Consider the following 26,309-nt stretch of genomic DNA (forward strand, 5'->3'; position numbering starts at 1 on the left):
TTTAACGTCAGGATTTTCCTATGTGCTCCAGCATGTCTCTGAGTCACTGGCCATCTGGAAGAACTTGTGACCAAGTTTTGCCATCTGACAACAAGCCGCTTCCTCTGGCTTGCAGGTTTGGGGCTTCTGTTACCACCATTACCATCTCTAAATACTTCAGGGAAAAACACACTAGTGTCATTTGAACCTGTCATGGGTTTGTAGCATATGCAGAATACAAGCAGCATAGGTCAGAAAAGATAGTAAAATCAGAGACCTTTTAAAGCTTTTTCTTTTATAACACTGAAGTTAGCAGATGGTAGAAAAAATTTTAGTAGAAAAAATTGACTATAAATGATAGATTTTGAAAGACAGAATAGCAAGGAGGACACTTTAATGACTAAGTAACACAACTAACTTTGACAACTGCCTCTTTCAGTGGGCCCTGCCTATCGGTGTGACAATCACACACAGTTCAGCTGTAGAACCAACTATCGTTGCATACCATTGTGGGCAGTGTGCAATGGGAATGATGACTGCAGAGACAACAGTGACGAACGAGGCTGTGGTATGTTTGGAGAAGAAGGTCCTTCCAACATAACTTCATACCTAAAATATTTCTCCAATTTACAAACACCTTGATTTTCTGAAAGTCTTCAGTAATAATGTACTTTAAAAAAAAAAAAAGTCTATGTGCAGCAATTCATTGTGTGGCTCACATTTTTATGAGCTCTGAAGATCAGGATTTTATTATTTTGCCCAATATGTCATCAAATGAAACAGGAAATACTTCTAGTTGAGCTGAACTATTTTAGACAGTTAAAACTGTCAGTGTTTTCTACATTTACTTAACGTACCTCCTATGCTGGTGAAACCGTCTGTATGGGAAGTATGATGGTGCTTTCTCAGACCCTCGCATTTGTGTTGAAACCTCTTATACACTTATACACAAAGCTTAGAGGTCTTCAGATCACTATATCAGAACCAGAAAAGACTTGAAAATGTAACGCCCCATGAGGTCAAGATGCCTTCCTTTGACAGTACTAAATTTATGTCTTTGTGTTTCCATCTCAGTTCTATATAGTTTTTTCAGCTGTTTCTTAATCACTTCTCTATTACTTGGCCCAGTCTGTGTCACGAACATCTCAATCTACTTCCATTATCTTCTGTGCATTCCATCTTATCCAAAGACTATGCTAATGTGTGCTGTTTCATTGGCAAACTGTGTACGCTGCAGAGGAGATGACTTGCAGTCCTTTTGGAGATTTCCGTTGTGACAATCATCGATGCATCCCACTGCGCTGGAAGTGTGATGGAGATAATGACTGTGGAGATAACTCGGATGAGCACAACTGCAGTGAGTTCTTTTTTGGCTGTCATGTCCAGCCTTTGACTTAACTATCCTTCTATTTCTTATGAAAATGGGGCAGACAGCTCTCAACGGCAACCATTGCATTGTTTCACGCTATAGCCTGTCCCTGCTGAAATACCCGGTGATGTCACAGGGAAGCATTTTGGATACATAAAAACACTGATAAATCCAGTAATCGCAATAACACAAATTCTTTTTTTCCACTAAGAAGTGATGTTGGAACTCTGCCTTGTGTGCAAACATAGAATTATATAGTTTCTTAAACAATGAGAGTGGGTCCTTTTTTTTTTTCTGATTTGGAATAAAATTTCCTGTATAATTTTGTGATGAAACAAAATCCACAAGGAATTTCATTTTTTCTATGCCAGGAGTGACATAGGATGTTTAACATAATTTAAGAGTATTTGGGGGAATGATGTTTTAACATCATTTAGTTTTAAGGATTATACCACATTATCTGCCCATATTACTTTTGTATGTTTAATGAGACAGGTGTGGATATTTAAATCTACATCTGGGGAACTTTTCATATATGTACATTCATTTTAAATGAAGGTCCTCGTGAATGCACAGAAAGTGAATACCGTTGTGACAATTTGCGCTGCATTCCTTCCCGGTGGATCTGTGATCACGATGATGACTGTGAAGACAATTCAGATGAACGTGACTGTGGTGCGTATTGTCTAGATGCAGCCTCTTATATGTTCATGCTTTTGTTTCTGATGTGATAAATTATTCTGCAAAATAATCTTTTATGGGAGGCATTTTTAATGAAGTAATGTTGACCAGATTGCTGTAGTCATTCCACCAAAAGTAAAGGATACCACAGTTTTAATGGTCTGGGATTTTGCAGTCTTTTTTAAGATGTTGCTCTCAAAAAGTAAACACTTTATCTGTTTATCTTTTCAGAGCTGAGGACCTGCCACCCAGGTTATTTCCAATGTGATAGCGGACACTGTGTTGCGGAGCGCTTCAGATGTGATGGAAATGCAGACTGCCTTGATTTCTCTGATGAAGCAACTTGTCGTGAGTTTCAAGTTTTGCAATTGGTGCTCGTTGAGCTCACTTTCAGAAAAATTTGCACTTTTCTCTCTCTTTAAGTGAGATGACTCCTTAGAGGTACAGAATTCTGCAACACTCAGTGATGTCAGTAAAAATTCAGGATAAGTATAATATTTTGAATCAGCTTTTTAATATAATAATGGGTTGCCGTCTCTTACACTGATTGCAAGCACATTCCTAATGCTAGGAAATTAATGCATTTACAAGGTCCAACAGAAGATACACCTGACAGAATTAAAATTTTTGGCTATCCGATGGATGCTGCAAGATCCACTGTTTCAGTTGTACTGTATTCTAACAAGGTTCTGTAATAGGATTGATTTTTATAATGCTCAAAGGTGTGTGTAGTTTCCTAAAGTACCAGTGAAGTCAAGGAAGTAAAATAATTCTCTGTGTGCCTTCCATATGTTGATCTACTGTGAAAAAATGTCTGTACACTGTAGCTTGTATGGAGCTACAGCTCCGGTTGTTTACTCGGGAAGTATTGTTCCCAGTAGGAATGAAAACATCACCTCCGTGCTCTGTCTGTGCTGACTGACTTTGGCTTTTTAGGTGATATTGAAGTGTTGGTTCTGACTTACATATTCAAATTATTTTAGGCTTCAGTACTCAGGAGAATTCCCTTCTCTTCGTATCAGTATCAGGGAAGTTCTATACATCTTCCCGTGTACTTAATTTTAACACCTGTGCTTTAAGAAGGGGCCTTTGCACAGCAAAAGCTTTATTATTCTGATGGTAACCTCATCCTGGAATGTACATCACAACAGTTAATTGTTCAGAACCTGAGTTACACAACATTTGGCTGTTCTTCAAGGGAGGGAAAAGCATATGAGAAGCCATTGAAAAGGCAAGGGTTTATTTATGTAGGTTGGAAGAGTCATATTTTTGGTTTCTCTTTGCTCTAATTCAATTTTTTTCACAGTTTTTACAGAATATGGGTAAGTCATTCACATTTGGTGCCAGTGACATTATTTACCTTTATTACTGAACTAGATTCGTCAGTAAGAAATTCAAGTAACACTTGTTAAATTAATGACAGCTTATTTTCAAAAGCTTCTGGGAGTAACTTAAGTTGTTTCACTATTCATTCAAACCTGAATTAATTATATTATAGCTACTAAGAAGTCCTCAGTCCTTGCAGTCTGTTGTTGCTGTAGATCTTTGCAATGCCTGATATTGTATCTCCTACTATGGAGAGAAGAATGTTGAGAAAATAATATAGGGTTGGGCTGAATATTTTTCAGGAAAACTTAAAATTTTAATTGTAAATTAAAATGTCATAATAATTTTCTTTTCTTCAGCAACACGGTACCCTAATGGCACATACTGTCCACCCATGCTGTTTGAATGTAAAAACCATGTCTGTATCCAGCCATACTGGAAATGTGATGGTGATAATGACTGTGGAGATGACTCTGATGAAGAACTCCACCTTTGCTGTAAGAGAGAAAAATTATATTAAAATCAATAATATGCATAATAAAATATCTAATTACGATAAAGCAATTAGAAAATAAATTTTAAGTATTTTCTTTTCACTGGAGATTCTCATAGACTTAATTCAGGAAGAGTGCTGAGAATTTTTCTTCATATGCAAGTTCACTTCATCTTCTTACAGTATGTTTCTCACTCCTTTGCAGATGTTTGTATATGTGGTTATAAAAGTAGGGAGAAACATATCAAGAGATAAGGACGCTATTTCACATTCTCAAGTTGGTTATCTAAAATAAAAGTACCAGTTTGCAATTAAAGATTAGTTCAGATAACGTATATTCTCAAAGGTGCTGAGCTTTTAAAGCTATCAGTATAGTCAGGACATCTTTGGAAATATGGTTGAGGAGTCCTGACTTTAGCTCTAAAAATGAAGTGTTGGAGGTGCCACTTAAACAATTTTTGTCAGTTATGCATTGTATAGTCACTTAAATAGCATGTTGGATTTTCAAGCAGTTTACTTCATAAACAAATCTAGAAACTTCAGTGTTACATGTAGTGAGTCGTAGCATGTGCCTTTGGCCAAAGACGATGTACTGTCTTCTGATAAAAAATGTGTAATGGCCTAACATAGCATCACCAAAACGTGAAGAAAATAGTCTTTTGGGTCTGAATGCCTCCACGCCTTTCAAAATACAGGAAACATATGCATGTTACCAGATAAAAGTGATTGGGATAATTTGTGACTCAATGGCGTGAAGTATCAAAATGTGACTGACTTGATCTCTGTGGTTTCAGTGGATATTGCATGTGACTCTCCATTCCGTTTCCGATGTGAAAACAATCGCTGTATATATAGTCATGAGCTGTGCAACCAGGAGGATGACTGTGGCGATGGAAGCGATGAGAAAGAGGAACACTGTATGTCTACACAAAATTGAGCAGCCAATTCAGTAATTGTGATGTGCTTAATGTTTAATAATACCGAAGGGCTATAGAAAAGTCAAAATTAAACGTAAATTATAAAAACTGGAGCTCAGTATGAAATATTTTGAACTATGATTATTTTATTGGTACTACATATTTGCAGCTCTCCATACAAGAAGCAAATATCAGCAAACATTTGTCTGAAAAGTACAGAGCATGATTTTCAAAATAATTTTTTTTGAGTATTTTATTATGAGAATATTTTCTCGTATGAGAAATTATGTCAACTTATTATGAACTCCACTTAAAACAAGGATGAAGAAAGAGATTGGCTGTATTATAAAATCAGGGTGGGATGGATAGGTGGGACTTTAAAATAGGGAAATGGGTACTTCTGAATTTGTGGCACTGTAATGCACATAGTAACAGTGTTAATATTTTGGCCCAAATCCTGCTGAAGCTCTGTTAATATTCAATAGGTTTTTGCCCTCAGATATCTTATGTAGTTCTCATTGACTATGTTGATTTTTATATTATCAAGTTTAATCATATTTTTGGTTGCTTAACAATATTATTTGCTAGCTTTATTGTGCAATATTCTTAAAGTTAATAGTTTACTAATATCTCAATAATCTCCTGAAGTAGATGTATGAAGTATATCATTAAAGGATATTAACAGATTTGCACTATTAAAAACAACGATCAATCAATGGTTAAGAAGAAGAATTTACCTTCTGTCTTTATAAAATGGAGGGGCTTCTTTCAGTTCATGGGGATGTGACTAGAAGTCAGGAGGCCCCGGTTATAGTTTTAGCTTTACTACAGATTTCCAAAGTCTCTAGCTGTTATTTTACCGGATTGCATCAGCTTCCTCATTAGTAATGTGGAATAGTCTTGTGTGTTGGTATTGCTTAGCTGAGACAGTGACAGAGGAGTGTTTCTCTTCTCGACTGTAGGTAGAGAACCAACCCCAAGACCTTGTACAACTGAAGAATTCAAGTGCAGTAATGGAAATTGCATTCCCCTACATTATGTCTGTGACAATTATGATGACTGTGGAGATCATTTTGATGAAATGGGCTGCAGTAAGTAGTAATATCAATAGAATACAAAATTACAGTGCTATTGAAATAAAAATTTCTGAAACTGATAACAATGCATGTTTCTTCTTGGATAACATACTAAGTAGTATTGGTTTTTAGTTAGCCTGTGCTAGGGTTACCAAATTAGCCATGAAAGTATCTTCTGTTTTCCTTTTTGGGGGGAAAACCCTATGAAATTCAGCGTTCTAAACAGTCCTTTTTAGACTTAGACTATTAATGCATCAAAAAAAAAGGATTTGATCTTGTTTTTCATCTTGTTTTGAAATGGGTCGCATTATGGAGACAAGAACGTCCGGATATTTCAATCATAATTGCACTAAGCCCAACCTACGGAATTACTCATGGGCAAACTCTGAACTGGTATAGGTTGCTCTAGCCCTGTTAAAAACAAAAGCATATTTTGATGCTTCTATTTTCCTGTTTACAGACATGATGACAGAATTCTATAAGGACAACGAGTCCTTGGGCTCAGGGCCCCTCAGATCCTCTACGCAACTTTTATTAACTATGCATTATAAATTTACTAGCATCCATTTAGATGCAAAAGCTTTGTCTTGAACTTTGAGTTAAGAGAGAGTATTCTCATGGAATCTGGAAAAGTAAATTCCTAACTCGTTATATCAATATATAGACAGCTGCAGAGTGGTAACATGAGCATGTACTAGCAATTCCAATTTGTCAGGCTTTGATGGCTTCAAGTGAAATTGTGCCAAATGATGCGCTGGTGATTTACAATCCAGCATGCTTGCAAAACACAAATAATGCAGAAGACTGTAGTGCAGTCCATTTTGAAGCAGCTGGTTTCTCTGTTCCACATACCATCCCAATGGTCTTCAGGCAATATAACATTACGCAATGACCTGATGAAAATGTAGAAGTATAAAAGGATATGAGACAGTGCAAAACAGACACCCTCTGGCAGTCAGCCTTCTACTGTTTGGAATTAGATGTGAATGCAGATCAGATGGTGACATGTGTAGCCTTCCCAACGTCAAATACCTGTGTAATAAAGAAAATAAATTATTTATGTTTGTGTGTGTACAATGAATGTATGCTTCTACATGTATATGAAATCGAGCTGTTTAAACTTAATTTATTCATCACTGGGAAGTGTATGTATAAAGGAGATAATCAGCTTAATGTAATGTCTTTGCCATACATCTTTGTCTTTTTCTCATGCTCTGTCAATAAATAGATAATATTTATCTTTTTTTTACTTAGATAATACATTTGAGTTTGAAAATACTTTGTGTACGTGTAGAGTATGTCAGAATCAATAGAATTCTATATATACTTTGAGAAGAGTATAATTTTCATTATCTGTTACAGAGTATCTGTTATCCACGACTTGCCCTTTCCATTATAGACATGTTTTAAAGGGCGGTACATTCTGTGCCATGACCTGTATTGACTTCTGTAGGCTTTAGATTAGGTACGGCATGAACAAGCTGTCGTCTTCTCTCTGATTTCCAGATATAAATAATGTGGGTCCTGTGTTATGTACGATAGCAATTGAGAACATTTTTTTGTTTAGCTGATGAGAAAGGACTGGGTAAGAAAGAGGTAGGTTGGTAAAGTTAGGAGTTAGAGTCAAGTCTCGGTTTCTGCAGTTTCTGCAGAGTGGTGGTAATGTAGAATGCCACTTCTCATAAGGGAGGTGAGCTTGGGTGGTTATGGCTCTTATTCTGACCCTGTTCACTTACTTCTAGAGGTTAAACTTCTTAGTTGACAGCTGTCTTGACCAGTGTTTACCATCCTCTTCAAGTTAGTTATGCCTTAGCGAATAGACATTCGCATTAATTGAGTTTCAGTTAGAAAAAAAGGAAAGAAAAACTAATGTTGTCTACTTCAAAACAGTTTTCAATGATAATAACGATCAAAATTATGACACCTACTCCCCCTTATCACTTTTTTTTGGTTATAATTGTATAATTTACTTTTTTTTTTCCCCTCCACCAGATCCTGGAACAGAGCGAACTTGTGCAGAAAATATCTGTGAACATAACTGTACCAACCTGAATGAAGGAGGCTTTATCTGTTCCTGTCGGCCAGGGTACAAGGCCAGTGAAACTAACCGAAACTCCTGCGATGGTATTTTCAATCTTCTAAACATCTTCTCACTGATAAGCGTTCAGTGACCTGTCACTCCATCATTCTAATGTGACTAGCTATTTTTGCATTCTAACAGGATTTTTATACATTTAGCAGATGCTTCCTAAAAAGTTTTGCTGCAGAATCGTATTTTCTAACATGCAGGCTTCATTCAACAAAGAACTGGCTCCACAGTTCAGACTTGGTATAACCTTTTGGTGGCTGTAGGTATAAGTTTTTTGCTTTACTGTATATAGGTTTTGTCATACCTTTGCGATCTTGAGGACAGAAATTTGCTGTGTTTTTTCTCCTTATTGAAAGAAAACTTATTGATGGTTATACTCCCCTCCTGTTCTGCTACAGAACAGACCTATTTTGCCATATTTTTTTCCCTGGTTATATGCAGATAAAATATGGTGAGGAGTCTACCCAAAGGCCATTGTTCGTAGTCATGCAATATAGTAACTTCACAGTTACTGTTTCAATGTGATTTGATGAGACCACTTCTGTTTGTTACTCCCAGCTTTTGTGAACAATTTGTGTAGTTTTATTAAACATGATCCAAGGCCACCCCTCCCTTTCCTTCCTACTGGTACTGTTTCTGAGGACTAGGTATCTTTGCTTCAGCATTTCAAGAAGGCTTTGCTCTTGCATCTCCTTGTAGTCATGCCTCATATTTTGTCTTTCCTCAGTGATTTAACACAAAAAGACATGATCAAAAATGTCTCTCTGAAAAGCAATCTCGTAAGCAGGAGCAATGCAGTTACTGGCAATCTGTAGTTAAGACAAGTTAAACAGTAGATGAGTGATGAGGGGCATCTGTTAGCTAACAGAAGCTGATGTTAAACATCACTTACTAGGTCACCGATCTTTTAGAGTATGTGGGGAAGGGACAAACCCCTCACTTCATGGAGTAAAGGTGACCAGCATGTGGAAGAAAGAGATTAAACTCTGGGTATCTTTTCTCTACTTATGTCTAGACATCAATGAGTGTGAGATCTTTGGAACGTGCACCCAGGACTGCAAGAATTCCAAAGGAAGCTATGAATGTTTCTGTGCAGATGGCTTCAGGTCTGTGGGTGATCAACAAGGGAAACAGTGCGCAGCTAATGGTATGTTAACTGAGAGCAAGATTGATTGCTACCTGTAAAGAGCAAGTGGAGTATAGCAACTTAATGAATATAATCCTCTCTTTTTGTGAAAGGGATAATGAAACCAAACTTTATTCTGTAACATAATATTGTCTGTGTATTCCACCCATTCCATAATCAGGAATAGAAGTGCTCATCTCTGCTTCCAATTGTAAACATTAAAAATAGTATCTTGATTTGGATGCCTGCCTTCCTTTCTCCTGATATTTTCTTCAAACATAAACCTGCTTATCCTGTGGTTGTCATCAGAAGGAAATACATGTTGCCTATTGTTGAAGTTTAGGTTTCCTCAACACAATGACGCATCAGAAGAAAGTTGCATTAAACTGGTACAAATCAAAGGCCGTTTGATGACAGATTGCCATGCAGTGTTCATGGACTGATGCACACAAACAGAAGGACTTTGGCCAATGTTTAACATCAATCATTAGCTTTTTATCATACCTCGGGGCAGTGACTGCAGTGTGTGACAATCATTGAATAGGTAGAGAAGCTGATTCAGAAAATAGTAATAGAATAGTAATGATAAAGAGCTGAAGAAAATAAAGTGACAATGCAGCAGTATTATATAAAAGACAGAAACAATATTGTATTTAGAAAACTACTTACACTTTAACAGCTTTAAGAGATATATGATAGAAATGTGGTGTGCCTAGTCAAATTGTAAAATCTTCAGAACAGAGTGCCTGTGACCAAAAGTGTGTGCTGCTGGAGGTTTTGAAATCTAAAAATTATTTGTAGTATGAGAAATGATACAAGAAAATCAGGTCTCCAGGTTTCCAGTCCAGGGGCCTAATTCACCAAATATTTACAGTTGAGCATGAAACTGGAAATACAAAAGGGCATTTGCACCTGAGTTTCTGCCTGGGTGCCTCTTTATGTGCCTGTGTCAGACATCTAGTTCTTTGAAACCCTTCTTCATAGGCTTTATTCAGGACACATCTAGACACCCAAAGTTTTCAAGGCTAAGTGACAGAAGATAACATGATTGTAGCTGATAACTTAATGAAATTTGTTGTGCCTAAAGTTCTGCTTCTATGTATGCCCAGAACTCTACCACTCCTTGTAGTACAAGCTCACAGCACTCATAAATGAGGGCTTACTTTGCCTGTGTCTGCTGCAGGCCTGATCAGTAGGCATTTGCAGAACACACGTAGAATATTGGGTCCCCTTTTTCCTGTAATAGCATATATATTAGAAATGCTGTCAATTTCTACACTGAATTTTACATTAGAGAATAGAGTCACTTGTCTTATTCTCCCATAGTTGGGCATGACTTAAGGGGAAAGGGATTGTGTTCAAATGAACACTTCATAGGAAATTGAGCATTATTAGTTGGAAAAGGCAGTGGTAAATGAGATTTTCCTTTCCCAGGTGAATGCTTGTCATTTCTCATTGTCTCTGTGAAGATGTGATTAATGTAGGAGAACTTACTCTCTGGAAGAAGGCTTAGGATTTAAGTCCATGACTCACAACTGAACTTTGTCCTTAGCAAAAGGGCTGAACAATTAAATTTTCTTACCAATAAAATCAGCCAGGTGGGACTGATACTCCCTATAGTCAAGTCATTAGAGTATTAAGGCTTAACCCCAAATTAACCTGTAGGTAGGTGAACATTCGTGGGAATATGGAGACATTAGGATTTAAAGACTTTCAGGTAGAGGAACTCAGACAGGTTGGGGTTCAAGGTACCAGGAAAGTATTTGTACTTTTAAAATTGTTTCCCATACTTTGAGGGGGGCAGCTGAACTGCATAGTGTATAGCGGCATTCGGTTTTTCAGATGTGAGGTGGTGATATGCCACCGCTGCAATGTTTAAAAATTTTTAAGGAATTATCCCTTAATGATTACTTCTGCACAAAATCTATGATGAAAAGGATAATACTGTCCTCAGCAGTAAGCATTTCCAGAGTTTTTAATGAATTTTGCAAAGCTGAGAAGTTTGACTAGCTCTGAAGCTTTAGAAGTGGTCCTGTGTTCCTTCTGCTTCTTATGCAGACAGAACTTGTGAAATCCCCAGTTTAGTTTTCACCAGAAGTGACTTTCTTCTGTTTCTTCTAAATTGAGAAATACATGGAAGTAAAATTTATTATCATTTCCCAGGTAATCCTCCGTTGTTACTGCTGCCAGATAACGTGCGGATTAGAAGATACAATATATCATCAGAACAGTACTCTGACTATATTGATAACCAGGAGCGCATCCAAGCTCTGGATTATGATTGGGACCCTGAAGGAATAGGCCTGAGTGAGTATGTGTAGAACCTTAATACTCAACCATGCAATGGTTGGTTTAAAAAGATGCATTTCTGCAGCATAGGTATTTAATTTATGCTGGAAATCAAAATCAAATTAGATTAACTGGCCATGTCTTGATTGAATGTGTCCCTCCTCTCTACTCATTCTTCAGCATTAGCGTGCTTACTTTTAGTGCTTTAATTTAGTTTAGCTAGGTTTTGTTCTGCTTTTCCTTTTGTTTTGGTGTGAGTTCAGCTGTGGAATTGTGGCTCTCCAGGATTATGCAGTAGTAGAGGATTGCTATAAATGAGCACCTTCCTTTTCTTCTGCCTCTACCAGTCCCCAAACCTGGCTCAAGTCTTGAAAGAACTAATCTTTATACTAAGCAGGATTGGCCAGTAGATCCCTATATTAGCTTATATCTTAGCCCCTTTATCGGCTTCCCTCCTTTTGCCTTTTTCACAGGACCACTGTCCTGGGCTATACTTGCTCCTCAGGGTCATAAGAGTCTAAATTACTCTCAACGTCATGGGCAAAGCCTTCAAAGCTAAGATCTTCTACTCTTGAAAAATGTGACACATATTGATAATCTAGATCAGGATGGTTTTAGATGTGCATCTTACCTATGATGAATGGCTTAAGAATTTACGCAATAACACAATGTAATTTAATTGAACAGACAACTCCGTGTTATTCATAAATAAATGGACCTGGTATCTTCACATAAGAGCCTCAGAAAAATTAGAGTTTTCCAAAAATATGGAAAAACTAGACATTAAAAATTTTCTTTGTCATCTTCTTTGAAGGTATTGTATACTTCAGCATTCTGGGCCAGGGTTCTGAGTTTGGAGCCATCAAACGTGCTTATCTGCCCACATTTGACAGCAGTAGGAACAATCCTACAAAGGAAGTTGACTTGAATCTCAAATACATAGTTAATCCTGATGGGTTAGCTGTTGACTGGGTTGGAAGGTAAGTGCCCTGAAAAGCTAGAAAAATGCAGCACATTGAATGTGTCAAGGGTCTGATCAGGCTGTGCAAAATGCTTATGAACTGTCTCTGAAGGTGTCTAGTCTCAAGGTAGTTAAGAAGAATATAGGAAGCTCTGTTTGCCCAGACAGCAGGTTAATAGGTCCAATGCGTGTTGCTGACTGCATGACATATCCTCTGAGGAAACTTCCATTACTCCACAACTGGCAGATCAGTTGTGCATCAGTAAAGTGATAACACACAGCCTTCATGTCAGAAGGATTCTTCTTCAAGGACTCAGGTAAACTCCAGGGAACAAGCTTTCTCTGCTGTTGGAAGGAGACCTCCCCAATCCATAATGGAATTTGTCTTTTATCTTTGCTCCTTTCTTACCAGCCTTGTGCTATATAAACTAATCCCAAAGCACAAGCAGCTCTGAAGTCTGATGAATACATTTGTTTTCTCAAAAAAAAAGTTCATATATTTGTAATGGCGTCTCAGAGTTTTTTTCTCTCTCTTGTTGGCTGTGGATTTTTTTAGGCTAAACCAGCAATTTTTTATCTTAATCCTAGAAATCATGAGATCACTGCCTGATTTGATCACTGCCAGATCATTGCCCTGATTTCTTGAGCAGGATAAAGCCAGTCTGGCTGACTGAAGTGATTCACTAGCCTGAAAAATTGTGCCAGTCATGATGGAAAAGAAGTGGAAAATTGTATCTTTCCTTCCAGCAGGTTTTGAATACGAGATAGATGTATTAAGGTCTGGGGTAGCCTTCAGCCTTAAGGTTATTTTGCTGTTTGCTTTGTGAACTGCAGGCCACCTGGAAAATAAAATGTCTTTGAGGGAGTGTCTGAGTTTCTATTGACAAATCTGTACGGTCATGAGAACAAGGATAAAGGATCCTGGTGAGGCTAGCATCTTCAGCACTTCAACCAGTGTTACACTGACTCCAGAACAATGTTGAAATGTATTTTAAAAGAACACATATTTAAGTGTCTGCACATTGTATAAAAACTGATACACGTTTGAGACACATAGTCCTTCTTCCAATCTCCGAAATAGGAATTACAGTACTTTCTTACATTCCCAAGCCAGTTATGAGATCATTTATTCCACCAGAAGGCACTGTATGATTAGTGAGTGCATAATAATGAGTATGTTTATTGTCTAAGGTGAAAAAAATAATAAAGCCATGATGATAAAGATAAGCAAAAATTCAAGGAAGAGCAGACTGAGTGCCCTGTTTGTAAGGACTAAAAGCATTTGCGTCTGATGCGGTAACAATTTATTCATTAACATCTCTGTCAGAAGACAAAAGTCTAGAGAGGAGCTGTGGACTAATAAGCTGGATACCCTCAGAGTTGCCATATGAATTACATGGTAGATAAATTTTTATTTGTAATGACCCTCATTGTCTCCTGGAAAACTGAATCTTTAAAGGTGCTTATTAACCACCTGTGGTGCTTGAAAGTAACAATTAAAAGTTCTCAGTAGCCCTTTAATAAAGATTATTTGACAGGGAACAGAAGCAGCTGCAGAAACTTTGTCAGAGGAGTAAACTAGGGATCCAATAGATCACGTTTGCTAAACTCCCCTATATTTAGCCAATGTTCCAGTATGTTCCAGGCTGAAAAAGTTCAGATGTAATCAATGCAGCTTCAATATATTAATTTTGTTTGCGTTTGATATAGCTTTTATACTTAAAAAGATTTTTTTTATTTCTTTCCCAAGTATAAATTATTCACTTTTGGAATTTTTTGTGTTTTATGTAATTCAGACATCTTTATTGGACCGATGCTGGGACTAATCGCATAGAGGTGGCAAAATTAGATGGACGATACAGAAAATGGCTTATCTTTTCTTTACTGGATCAACCAGCAGCTATTGCTGTCAATCCAAAACGTGGGTAAGTACTACAGGACTTCCCAGAATTATTTTCAATGCTACCAAATACCAAAAAAACACGCAATGATAAACTTTACAGGAAAGTTTAAGGAATGCTTCCTGGAGTTTCCCTTTACTAATATTAAAAAATGTGTGTGCATGAGAAAGTAATTTGAGATTTCAGATGGGTGCTTGTGTTGGTGACACCACCAGGTAAATCCAATTAGAACTCCTTTCTATAACATCGTATGCCCATGGAATTTCTCTGTTACTACTGAAATAGGGGAATTGATGGGAATTTCTCTTCACCAGCTCCAAGCAATACAGACATAGTCTCCTTCACAGTGAAAAGAAATATAAATGCACCGGTACATTCAACAGCTGTTCTTGCTACATCTTGTATTGCATGATGGATCACCAGATATCACGATATGTGCTTCTCCCAGCGGGAGTAAAGCAGCACAGCTCCCTGAAGTCACCTGGGCTCTCCAGCTTTATTGTGACTGATAGATGTTCAGTTCAGTGTTCCCAGTCATTTTTCTTTCACTGAGAATAAGAAACTGTCATTAAAACCACTCTGTCTTCAAATCAGGACACAAGATGCAAACATTCTTCTTTTGATATTTATCTTCTATATTTGAAACAAGCTTGTTCAGTGAACTCTCTGTGACTTTCCTGATCACATCTGCAAAACAGAGGTTGCTGAACAGCCTTATGTTCCACATCTGACCTTTTCCATGAAAGTCCAAAGGATAATCACTGTGACCAAATTCTGTCTATATTAAATTCCGGTTTTGTCCTTTCAGACTCATGTATTGGACTGACTGGGGAAGGCAACCAAAGATTGAATGCGCCTGGATGGATGGACAACAAAGACAAACTCTGGTCTCTGAAGACCTTGGCTGGCCAACAGGGCTTTCTATTGACTATTTGAACAATGATAGGATCTATTGGAGTGATTCTAAAGAAAATATTATTGAATCCATGAGACCTGATGGCACAGACAGAACTGTAGTATTACATGGAGGTAAGATCTTCTTATGCAATTAATATAATAATAACCAAGATGTATGCTAACGAGCACTTGGCCTTCACGAGTGGGGCTAGATTCAGGAGATTTTCAAAGAGTAAGTCTTGGTAGTGTTTTCTCCTCCTTTATACAGGAATCAATGTTCAGCACTCATGATGCCTGGTAACTAGATTCCCTGAGGGGGATATCCCCAAATAGGGGATAATGGGGGAAATTGGATTCTTCCTTTTTAATGTATATTATTAATCAGTCTGCAGGTACAGTGGCATGAAGTGGTCAGGCACAAGAGGATGTATATATAGCTGCAAATGTCTTAATATGAAAGGGTTAAGTGATATATTCAAGCTGAAGAACAGCAGTTTTGTCACTTCTGCTAGAGATTTGCTTGCTGACAGTCTTTTGTTTGATTCCTTTGAGAAGTAGGCAGTCCATACAGCCTTGATGTCTTTGAAGGCCATTTATATTGGATAGCTAAAGAACGAGGAGAAGTCTGGAAGAAAGATAAATTTGGAAGTGGAGAAAAGGTGAAAGTGCTGACCGTAAATCCATGGCTTACTCAAGTGCGTGTCTATCACCAGCACAGATACAATCAGTCAGGTAGGTAATCAGCAACCTGGTAAGCCACTCCTTCCTATGAGATCAAAGTTGGTATTGATGTCTTCAAAGATCTTAGTAATCTCCTGATAATGTGTCTATCAGTATGTGATAGTATTCACTTCTGAAAACCTAAAAATGGAACAGAGGCTGACAAGTGTTTTCTGCATATTCAAAGTGAAATCAACAGTGGAATAACGCACACTGCTCTTTAGAGTCTCTTAGTTCTAAGTTATGACCCTGTCTTTGCTCTTCTTTCCCTCCATCATGGAGTTGTTATAGAGGTGGCAGTCACAATATGAATTTATCCTGGTAACATACAAAGTGCTGGCCATTTAATACAGCCTCCAAGGGGCATATTTCAGCTATGACATGTACACAGTAATCCCAGGGGAGAATGTCCAGAGAAACACCCTCTGTAAAGTTGATTTAGCTTTCAGAATCAGGAAGCTCCACGTTGCCTGGAGATGTTCAGGTTCTTCTTAGTGCTACTCTGACTCCCAACAGCCATAGTCTCCCCTTAAGAATGTAAGAGAAAACAGAGAAAAGGTTTTGATATAAATGTGGTATTTGGGCATCAGTTGTTTTAAAATAATGGATCTAGAGTTGTTTATATTTTTGGTGTGTGGTAATGATAAGCTGTGCCACTGACTAGGGAATTGCCCTGTGTTACCTCAGGAATATGCTACATTGGCTCTTCAACTGTCTTTATCACTTTTTTCAGTGCCCAATCCTTGTAAAGATGTCTGCAGCCACCTCTGCTTGCTGAGACCAGGAGGGTACACCTGCACTTGTCCTCAAGGGACTCGATTCATAGAAGGCAGCAGCACAGAGTGTGATGCAGGTAGAATAATTTATCAAACTGGAGATGAAAGCAGAGAAGCTTTTCTTTTAGGAACGCAAATGCATTACTGAATTAGAAATATGGAGGGATGAGCTAGCTGATGTAATAGATGTTGGTAAGTCAGGACACCTGGCTTTTATTCTCAGCCATCACTGATTTGTGGTCACCTTGTGCATTTCATTCAATCTCTCTGCATGTCATTTGTAAAATGAATATGGATGTATCGCTCCAACCAGCCCAGACTCATCTGCAAAATTGATCACAGTTTCTGATTTTTGTTTTGAAATTCCAAAATACCTTATTTTTATTTTTTTCAAATGCATTGATTTCAGAACTAGAGAATTCCTGATAAATTATGGCTTACAATTATGTTTACAATTCTGTATAAGGTATTGTTTGATCCGTATAATAGAATACAATAGAAACTTGAAACAAATCTTACAGAGCTCACAGTGTGAACAGAGATAACTTCCAGATAATTATCATGGACTGGAAAGCCTTTTAAGCACTAGAATTTAATGCTTAGTTGTTGCAATGCAGCAGAGCCCCCGCGGTGCTTCCAGGAGCACCAATAAAATAGAAATGCTCAGCCTTTCCCGAGAAGAAAGAGCATACCACTGCAGGATTTCTCTCTGGCTGGGAGTCTGCATTCTTAGCTTACAGTGATGTGGGTGGTAGCCAGGTGTCCTTGTACTTGTCCTTGCAACATATCTCTGACAAATTATGCTTTATAACATTATGTCTGGCACATTTTCTATGGATGATCTTCTCTGAATTCTCTTCTTGTTGCATTAGATGAGAAAATGTCATAATTTTTTTACACTGCCTTACCTCTAAATTACATTTTCTTAGTAATTGTTAATGCTCTTTCCTATTGCCACATGGTGGGAGCTGTAGAAAGAGGAGCGAGTAATATGATGTAATAGTGAATGGAAGTGTGCAATACATGTTTAATTTAGGGATTGATAACAGTGTTGATTGCATTTGCTATTTGCTGTGTATTGTTCTGAGGATAATGCGTTTGTTATTCTTTGCTGAAACTGATTTACATAAAACATCCATGAATTAAGAAAACTGTGCTTGACCTTATTTTGAGGAAAAGGAGGAGACAGCAAATAGGATACACAGTACTGTCTCCATTTTTGATCTTCAGTTTTTATCTTGACTTAAGCAAATTTTTTAGCAAGTGAATTGTGACTGCCATAACTGACGTACTGACCAAACGTAGCTTTTTTTATATACACTTGTGTTATTTTGGTCCTTTCCCCATATTGTATCTACTGAGAAACACAGCCTGGAAGCCCTCTGCATTTCCCCTTTTTGTATCCCATTTACTTGAAGGGAGTTTTACCTGTGAGGAACATTGCTCTACCTCTGGCTGATAAAAATTTAATGACAAAAGTATTATGATCTAACTTATCAGTATAAGACAGCCTGTCAAAGCCCATCCTTAATTTATAGCCTATAATGATGTCTAAGATCCAGAGCTTTTCCTATGTGAACCATACTATTCTGACAGCATATCCTGAAGCCTACTACAACTTAAAGAAATCTCACTTTTTTTTTTTTTTTTTTTTTTCACTCGAGTCAGCGTTAGAATAATGGCAGGATCTTTGTAGCTCTGTGTTTGGGCCAGCTCAGACAGCACTGCCACTTGGGCACCTCAGGGCTTCTGGAGCGCAGCTGAGACAGAGCCATGATGAAGAACAGGCTTCTGCGCTACCTGGTGCCAAGCCATCAGTCTGTACTGACAGAAAACTCTGAGGACTTTGGGTTTTGTCTCTTGTTCTCAATGTCAGGATGCATAAGAGTTTAGAGGGCCCTTCTGTATGCGCATTTCCATCCACTGCTATTCTTCCTAAGTGAACGTGTCACAGTTTGGCCCTCTCTGTACAACTTCCAGCTGCTTGGGTGGAAAGGTCTGGGCAAAGGAGATAAAGTATTGCTGCTTTCTGAACGGAGGGGTTTGAAGGGTGGTGGTGGGCTGCATTGCATGGGCAAAAGAAAGCCATGGGACATACAGCTTTTGAGTTGTCTATGCCTACTGTTACTGCATAAGTCATTATTTTCCGATAACAGGTTTTACTTCAATTGAAATAAGCTAATTTGGCAGAAAAATAAATATAAGGGCAAGAAATACATATGCTATTAAAAGCAAAGCTTCTGAAAAGTAGCCTGTGAGTTTGCATATGCAAGTTCTGCAGAGATAAATAAAATGCTCTCTGGTAGTATTTCTTTTGTTGAAAATGTCTTGATAATGCGTATGTGGCTTTTGAATTTTGCAGCTATTGAATCCCCTCCCACAATGCCACCAGCATGCAGGTGCATGTATGGAGGGACATGCTACATAGATGAAAGTGGTCTTCCAAAATGCAAGTAAGTCAGTATGTTGTTAGGGTAGTCCTGGGTCAGATTGTGCTGACTTAGTCTGATAAAACAATTGAACTCCTTGACATGTGTTGGAAATGCTTCAGAAGACGCCATACATCTGCAGTAGCAGGTTTGTAATAATCACAGAAAAACACATATCTACATAAAAATATCAACAAGTAAGCAATATAAATGCATCACTTTGGGGGGAAAAAACCTCAACAAAAAACCCCAAAAGGCAAACCTCTGAAGATTCTAGTCAAAGGCTATACCAAAAAAAATGTAACAATGAAGTAATGCTCAGCAAACGTAGCTTGGAACAGCCAGTAGGTGCCACTGATGCTCCGCTGAAACCAAATCTTTTGACTTTAGTGACTAGTTTTCTGACTCAGCACTTCTTATTTCCACTTTTAATTCTTTTAATTCTATGAAGATAGCAGACATACTGTATTTACAGTCAGTGAAATATATAATTACTGACCATGGAGTTAAAATTAATGGCATGTAGATAAACATTACAGAATATAATAATAAAGCTGAGAGCCTAGACTTAATAAAAGCCATTCAGTCAGCTGTCCTTACATTTACAGGTGTTCTTATGGCTACACTGGGAATTATTGTGAAATAGGATTGTCAAAGGGAGTGCCTCCTGGAACAAGTAAGCTTCAAGTATATATTACACTTGATATTTTGAGCTAAAGAATGTATAATACCTCACCATGGTACCTGTTCAGGGTCAAACTTATAATTCTCTGGGCTCTTTTTTGCACTGAACTATGCTTGCTTGAATGTTTGCTTAATTCTTCTGTCTTTGATAGCAGCAGTAGCAGTGTTGCTGACAGTCATACTAATCATAATAATCGGAGTGTTAGCGTTTGGAGGCTTTTTTAACTACAGACGAACAGGCTCCCTTTTACCAGCGCTTCCCAAACTACCAAGGTATGTTTTGAAGGCTTCCATAGCTGTAATTTCTGTGCACTGAAAATGTATGTTTCTTCCTAAATATTTCTGAAAAATCCAGTTTGTTTGCCGAGTCCCCATTCTGTTGGAATATGGGAAGTGCAGTGTTGCAGTAATTCCAGTGGATTTTTGATTCCAAGCAATATCATAGCTGATCATAATTTTGTAACAAAAGACTATTGCAAAACTCTTCTACATTCTAAATTAGCTTTTAAATAATGAGCAATAGAGAAGACTACTTACCAAATCTGGAACTGGACATTCAGTTCAAAAAGATACAAAAGACCATAGTTACATACGTTTTACTTTTTTATAAAACTTAGTCAGAAGATTATTCTGGCAAAGAGATATTTTTAACATTGAAAGGCTGAGCTTGTCTGCAACACTGTACTCATCTGTTTAAAAATAATATGGGGCATGTGTAGTGAACTTCTATCTGTTTCCAGTGAAACAGATTTCCTGAGAAATCTGTTCTTTTTGTAGGTTCCTGCCCTCCTGACAGTTATACTGCCCAGTGAAAACCAGCTTTGTGAAATATCATTCAAAAATATTTTATGTTTTAAATCAAAGGAAGATGAAGAAAAAATATTTGTAATGATTTTAGATTTTCTTAAAAAAGATGTCAGAATATGGCACTTTCAAATTTTTTTAGCTTTAAGCAAATTACGTGTCTTTAACGGCATAAAGCTGCATATTCCTAGTCTTTGCACCAATTTCACAGTAGTAGCTCTTAATTTGGTGTAATAAAATCATTGTAATCAGTAACGTGGATGTAGTGATAACTGCTTCCTCACTGGAGGATTCCACTGAACTAATTAAATTTTTTTATGGCTTGACGTAGTTAAATTGGGGCAAAATCTTTGTCCAGATCAATCCTGCAGGACAGAGTCTGTAAGAGATCTCCAGGCTCCTCACTGAAATTCCCTGTTTATCGCTTTCTTGAATAGAAATTTTCTGCGTTGTCAGAGGGTGAACAAGTAAAAATTTTAATGCACTGACTCAAACTTTACTGTTCAACAAGACTTGTCATATAGGATATGAGGCCCCGTGAAATGGCGATGTCAGGTTTTTGTCTGTGAGGCTTGACTAACAGTTTTCATTTCTGCCATGAATATGCCTTAGTGCTGCCATTGCTCAATCCCTCTTTAAACTGTTAACTCATACCTTTACTGCAGAGTTAATTCAAGCTATAGCTCAGCTGTTACCCTTAACATGGACTTGTCCATGTACAGGAATCATAGCTAAGATTTAAGGTTTTTTTAAACTGAACCAGCTGATGCCTACGGGCATCACTGGTAAAGCTGCACAATGCACCAGCCGTAGGCAAGAGTTTTAACACAAGCCAGCCCCAATGAGGACACACAAATGGAGAGATTATTTCAATACTTCTACCTTCCTTCAAGTTAGGCAAATTTGACAAAAATAATTCAAAAGTTAACTCTGCAGTGGATTTGTAGTTGCATGTTTTTGGGGAGTTGCATGCTCAGCGTTGTGTGCAGAAGGTCCTGTATTTGGCTACTCACTACTGTCTTTCACTGCTACTATTATTTTGAGCCTGACAGTGTTCTTTCGCCCCATTTCCAATATTTCTCATGCAAATCCAACGTGCACTTGTGGTTACCATAAATCTATACACAGAGTGAAAATTTGCTTATATGAAAACAGTATCCTGTAGGTAACTTCATGATTTGCATGCATAAACACCTTTAGTATAGGTGTTGTTGGAATTATATCCACAAATTTGTATACCATTTCAGCTGCGTTTTTTTTAAAAAGGGTTTGAATTAATTTGAATAACTGAGTGGATTTATGCATTTGTTTGTAAATCAACAATGAAGTAAGAGTAGTCAAAACGTATGTAAATTTGCAGGAATTGTAATTGATTGAGTTCACTTGATGTCTACGTGAATACAGATAAAGAGAGTTGAGATAATTCGGAGGGGGCTAACAGGTTAAAAAACCTGTTGAACTTATGCAGGAATACTGCCCTTGTCTGTAGCCAGCAAAAATTCCAAGTGATAACTATGCTTAGAAGAACAACTAAGAGAATCTGTTTTGTAAGATCCCTTTCTGTATAATCTCTTCCTTTTTTTTTTTTTTTTTTTTTTTTTTTTTTTTCAGTTTAAGCAGTCTTGTAAAATCTACTGAAAATGGCAATGGGGTAACTTTCCGCTCTGGAGCAGATGTGACCATGGACATAGGAGTCTCTGGCTTTGGAGGAGACTCTGCTATAGACAGAGCAATGCAAATGGTAAGTTTTATTTCTGAAAATATTTTTTTAAATTCTGTTCTTTTAAAGTCATTTTTAGATGATAGTCTTTTGTGAAAAAACATAGTGAGATTATAAACGTGTTCTAGAAAAAGAAGTGAACATTTATGGATAATTTCCTGAAATAGATTTTTGTAAATTGAAGACAAAGACAAAGGCAGGATATTCTTCAAAATAATGTGACTTTTCTCAAGATTTATGTGAAAAAAATTAAATCAATTACCCCCTTTCCTATTTCATCGTATTCGTGGACCGTATGGGGAATGAATAGGCAAATGAAAATATTGTAATAAGGAATTTTTTAAGGGTCTTTGTGTTCCATAGAACAGGTTAAAATTTGTGATTTTCAAATCCAGACTGTATGTTAGAAATTTCAGAGGTAAAACTCAGGCCTAACCACAGGATACAGTACTTTGCACAACAACTTATAAATTGGACAGTTTCTTATTTTAGCAAGTTTAAACAAATCACGTTTAATAGTTTTGGGGACATGATAATGTGTAACTATACTTCATCTGTGTTTTGTTATGCACATCTGAGAAATAGCACAACCTTGTGCTTCCTATGGTGTATAGTTTTTCCATGGAAAAAATATTCCTCTGTTTACCATAAGAAGTACAATGTACAAAAGGTTTTTACTTACAGCAAACAGATCAAAGATATGTTTGAATAATAAGCACTTGCTGCAAAGTCTACGCTAGAAAATCCCTAAACTTTTGAAGTTAAAGATGAATTACAGACTTAACTGACACTAAATTAATATGAAATGGAACAGCTAGTGAAGATAAGCTCATTATATATATATAAATATATATATATAAAACCTTTCTCTAGATGAAGAAACACACTCTTTGTTAAAACTAGACAGCTTGTGTAATTAAATAACCTGAACATTTCAGTAAATACTGTGAAAATAGCTTTAGGCTTGAATATTACCTCAAATCTTTTTCATGCATGAAAAACTTTATGGTACTTTCCCTTTTCTGTCCCAATTTTGACATAGAATCATAGAATGGTTTATGACCATTAAAGGTTTATGACCTTAAAGATGATCTAGTTCCAACCCCCCCAGCCTGGCCTTGAACACTTCCAGGGATGGGGCATCCACGGCTTCTCTGAGCAACCTGTTCCAGTGCCTCACCACCCTCACAGTAAAAAAATTCTTCCTAATATCTAATCTAAATCTCCCCTCTTTCAGTTTGAACTGTTACACCTCATCCTATCGCTCCACTCCCTGATAAAGAGTCCCTCCCCATCTCTCCTGTAGGTCCCCTTTACATACTGAAGTCCAACCGATGCAACTCTTACGTGACTGATAACAGTTCTGGATACAGGCTATTTCTACTTCCGTGGTGTTAATTCTCCCTATGTATTCAGAGTACAAACAAAAAATTGCATAGTTCCCTGGGAAAGAATTCAAAGGCTTTGGTTTACGGCAGCGAAGAACTGTGGGATGTTCTTCCTAAAATTTTAACGTCACACGTGTGTTACAGGGGTATTTTTCAGTGTGGCTGTTTTTAGCCAAGCTAAGCTAACTTGAGGGAGCTGACAAGAGTTCACTGTGTGTTAAAGAGCTATACTCTGATAGCACGAAGCGTAGATCCTTGTGTCACGAAGCCGTCGTAGGAATGAGTCAGGTTTAAAGAACTAGCTGATGTACTTATGCCCATGTTATTTCTCACTGTTCCTTGTGATGGGGCTGTGGCAAGGAGCAGGACAGGTGAGTCTGGGTGGGGTTTTGCTTTCGTTATCCTTCTACCTGTTGATGCTTGGCTGGCTAGCCCTGCATGGCTATCCTTACGTGGCACTAAATATTTTCGTAAGAGATACTTAACTCAGCACCTTTGCTCGCCTCCTGTGAGGACCGACCATAGCAGCAGCTCAGGGTTTGTCACAATATCTGTGCGGTAGCTGCTATCCACACAGTGTTCTTCATGCACGGGCAAAGTATTGATCTGTAATAAGAGGTGTGCTAAAAACTGTGAAACATTTTATTTCTGACATAACATATATGTTATAACTAAGGGGATGCTTTGTCTGAAAAAATATACTGCTTTGTCTCAAGAAATACAGCGATCTCCCTGCTGGGACAAAATGAATGAATCCTTTTATATTTCAGATAGTGCTTATTAATTTGTATGTCAATTTGAAATCTCTAAAATGAAATCTTTATTTTGGTATTATGCTTCCTTTGATATCTCTTCCCTCTTGAGGGTGTGATTTGTGAGAGTCATTTTTGCTCATCATAAAATACTTTGAGGCAGTTGTTGAAATGCGGGGAGGGGGGGTTTGTCCATCTAGGAAATGGAGTAACATTGGAACAATGAATGGTCCATCTGCTAAGTCAGGGAGTAAAATAATGGATAATAAACTAATGTTTTGATTTTAACATACGCTGTATGTTGTGAAATCTAGCCTATGGGAAAGTAAGCGTGCATTTTTCCCTGAGATTGAGAATTGGACTATAAATTAATTTGTAGGAATACGGACATGTTTATTGCACTGCAGTTGTTGTTTTGGGTTTTGTTCCTTCACAGAATGAAAACTTTGCAGTGGAGTCAGGGAAACAGCCGATCACATTTGAAAATCCAATGTATACGACCAGAGACGGTGGAGCCAGCACAGCCAGTGCAGTTACAGTTGTTCGGCCAACACATGTAAGAGAAATTTAGGATTGACTTTCATCTTTCACTTTCCTTTGTGACCTTCCTTTCTTCTTTGAAGAACATTGATTTTCCTTCTTCTCCTACAGGTAGCAGCAGCTGGTAGTGAGGGAAATGAAAATTTTGAAAATCCTGTGTATGCCTCTGTGATATCTGCTAGTCCGAAGGAACCCCCTCAGAGTACAGATGCACCTCAGGTAGGACACGGAAACGCTCTAAGGCTGCCTTGTTTGCTTTGTGCTCCAAATCAGGGAAATTGAGTTGTTAGGGATGCTGCAATATAGTTTCAATTCTGTTTAAATAATGCCGTGGAATTGGAACATAATCTGCATCAAGCCCAACTAACTGGACCATATTTACAAGACTTACAAGAGCTGGTCAGGAACAGTTTGATAAGAGAAAGGCAGTGCAGGCTCAGAATTGCCCAGGGCACACTGTAAGGATCTCTTCGGATCAAAACCCCTTTTCTTCTTGGCCCACTCAGTTATTTTGAAGTGAACATATTGGAGCTGATGATGGCTTGTTTACAGGACTATTTTCACCCATTGTGCACTAAAACGCTCTGATGAGTCATGAAATGACAGCTGTGTCAACCTGTTGTAGTTTCATGTCCTTCAGTAATTTCTCTTGTGTTGTTTTCAAGATCATTTTTTTTTTCCTCTTTGACCTATTTGTCTGGAATGATGGGCTTCCACGAATTAACGTAGTCACTTTTATTGCCTTCTGGCCTAGCCTTGTGAATACTACTTCAGGTAAAATAACCATAACTGGTTATCTAGCAGAAAAGAAAGTTGGGTCTCATGCCCAGAATTACAACATGGCAAAGTAAGATCAGCCAGCTGAAATCACTGTTAGCGGTCAGTGCAAGTGAAATACACCAACAGTGAGTGATGACAGTTTCCAGGGAAGTTGTAGGAAAAATGTGTAAAGTTCTAATAATTTTTATGTTTCAGGAATCAAAGTGGAGTTTCTTCAAGAGAAAAATGAAACAGAACACTAATTTTGAAAACCCAATATATGCGGAGGTATTCCTTAATATTGTATAATTCTATTTTTCAGCTAATGTGCTGCTGGACTTTGTTCTTGCTTTCGTAGGGTAAAGATTATGGGTAGATTCTGCTGCTAAGTGAAGCAGCACAGAAATTCCAGCTCAGGTCAAGGCAGGACTGAAGTGGTTTTGAGGAAAGTTATTAAGTCTTGTGCAGAATGAGGTGTTCAGCAGGCAGGAAGCTCAGGCAGCAGGGGTACGTTGCCCACATCTCTGCTTTCCAGCCCAAGCACCGTGGCCTGCTCCTGCTCCAGGATCTCAGGGGCTGGTTTCAGCTTGCTGGTGCATTCTGGTACAGCTCGGGCACCCGGCGCAAGTGGGA

At 37.8% G+C, this 26,309-nt stretch overlaps 1 protein-coding gene across 1 annotated transcript in view; it reads left to right on the forward strand.

Annotated features, from left to right (window-relative positions):
• LRP2 (LDL receptor related protein 2) overlaps window positions 1-26,309 on the forward strand; it is a 129,026-nt gene that overhangs the window by 101,151 nt on the left and 1,566 nt on the right. The window contains exons 57-78 of the mRNA XM_074595490.1: window positions 419-547; window positions 1,217-1,336; window positions 1,907-2,023; window positions 2,261-2,377; window positions 3,715-3,852; window positions 4,643-4,765; window positions 5,728-5,856; window positions 7,834-7,965; window positions 8,946-9,077; window positions 11,220-11,363; window positions 12,160-12,325; window positions 14,103-14,231; window positions 15,016-15,236; window positions 15,660-15,836; window positions 16,558-16,677; window positions 18,963-19,053; window positions 19,638-19,705; window positions 19,866-19,986; window positions 22,129-22,258; window positions 24,814-24,933; window positions 25,029-25,136; window positions 25,893-25,964. Of these exons, the coding sequence (XP_074451591.1) occupies window positions 419-547; window positions 1,217-1,336; window positions 1,907-2,023; window positions 2,261-2,377; window positions 3,715-3,852; window positions 4,643-4,765; window positions 5,728-5,856; window positions 7,834-7,965; window positions 8,946-9,077; window positions 11,220-11,363; window positions 12,160-12,325; window positions 14,103-14,231; window positions 15,016-15,236; window positions 15,660-15,836; window positions 16,558-16,677; window positions 18,963-19,053; window positions 19,638-19,705; window positions 19,866-19,986; window positions 22,129-22,258; window positions 24,814-24,933; window positions 25,029-25,136; window positions 25,893-25,964 (2,804 nt within the window). The remainder of the gene's footprint in view (window positions 1-418; window positions 548-1,216; window positions 1,337-1,906; window positions 2,024-2,260; window positions 2,378-3,714; window positions 3,853-4,642; window positions 4,766-5,727; window positions 5,857-7,833; window positions 7,966-8,945; window positions 9,078-11,219; window positions 11,364-12,159; window positions 12,326-14,102; window positions 14,232-15,015; window positions 15,237-15,659; window positions 15,837-16,557; window positions 16,678-18,962; window positions 19,054-19,637; window positions 19,706-19,865; window positions 19,987-22,128; window positions 22,259-24,813; window positions 24,934-25,028; window positions 25,137-25,892; window positions 25,965-26,309) is intronic.

The sequence above is a fragment of the Larus michahellis genome, chromosome 7 (genome assembly GCF_964199755.1).
Source record: "Larus michahellis chromosome 7, bLarMic1.1, whole genome shotgun sequence".
NCBI classification, from domain to species: Eukaryota; Metazoa; Chordata; class Aves; order Charadriiformes; family Laridae; genus Larus; species Larus michahellis.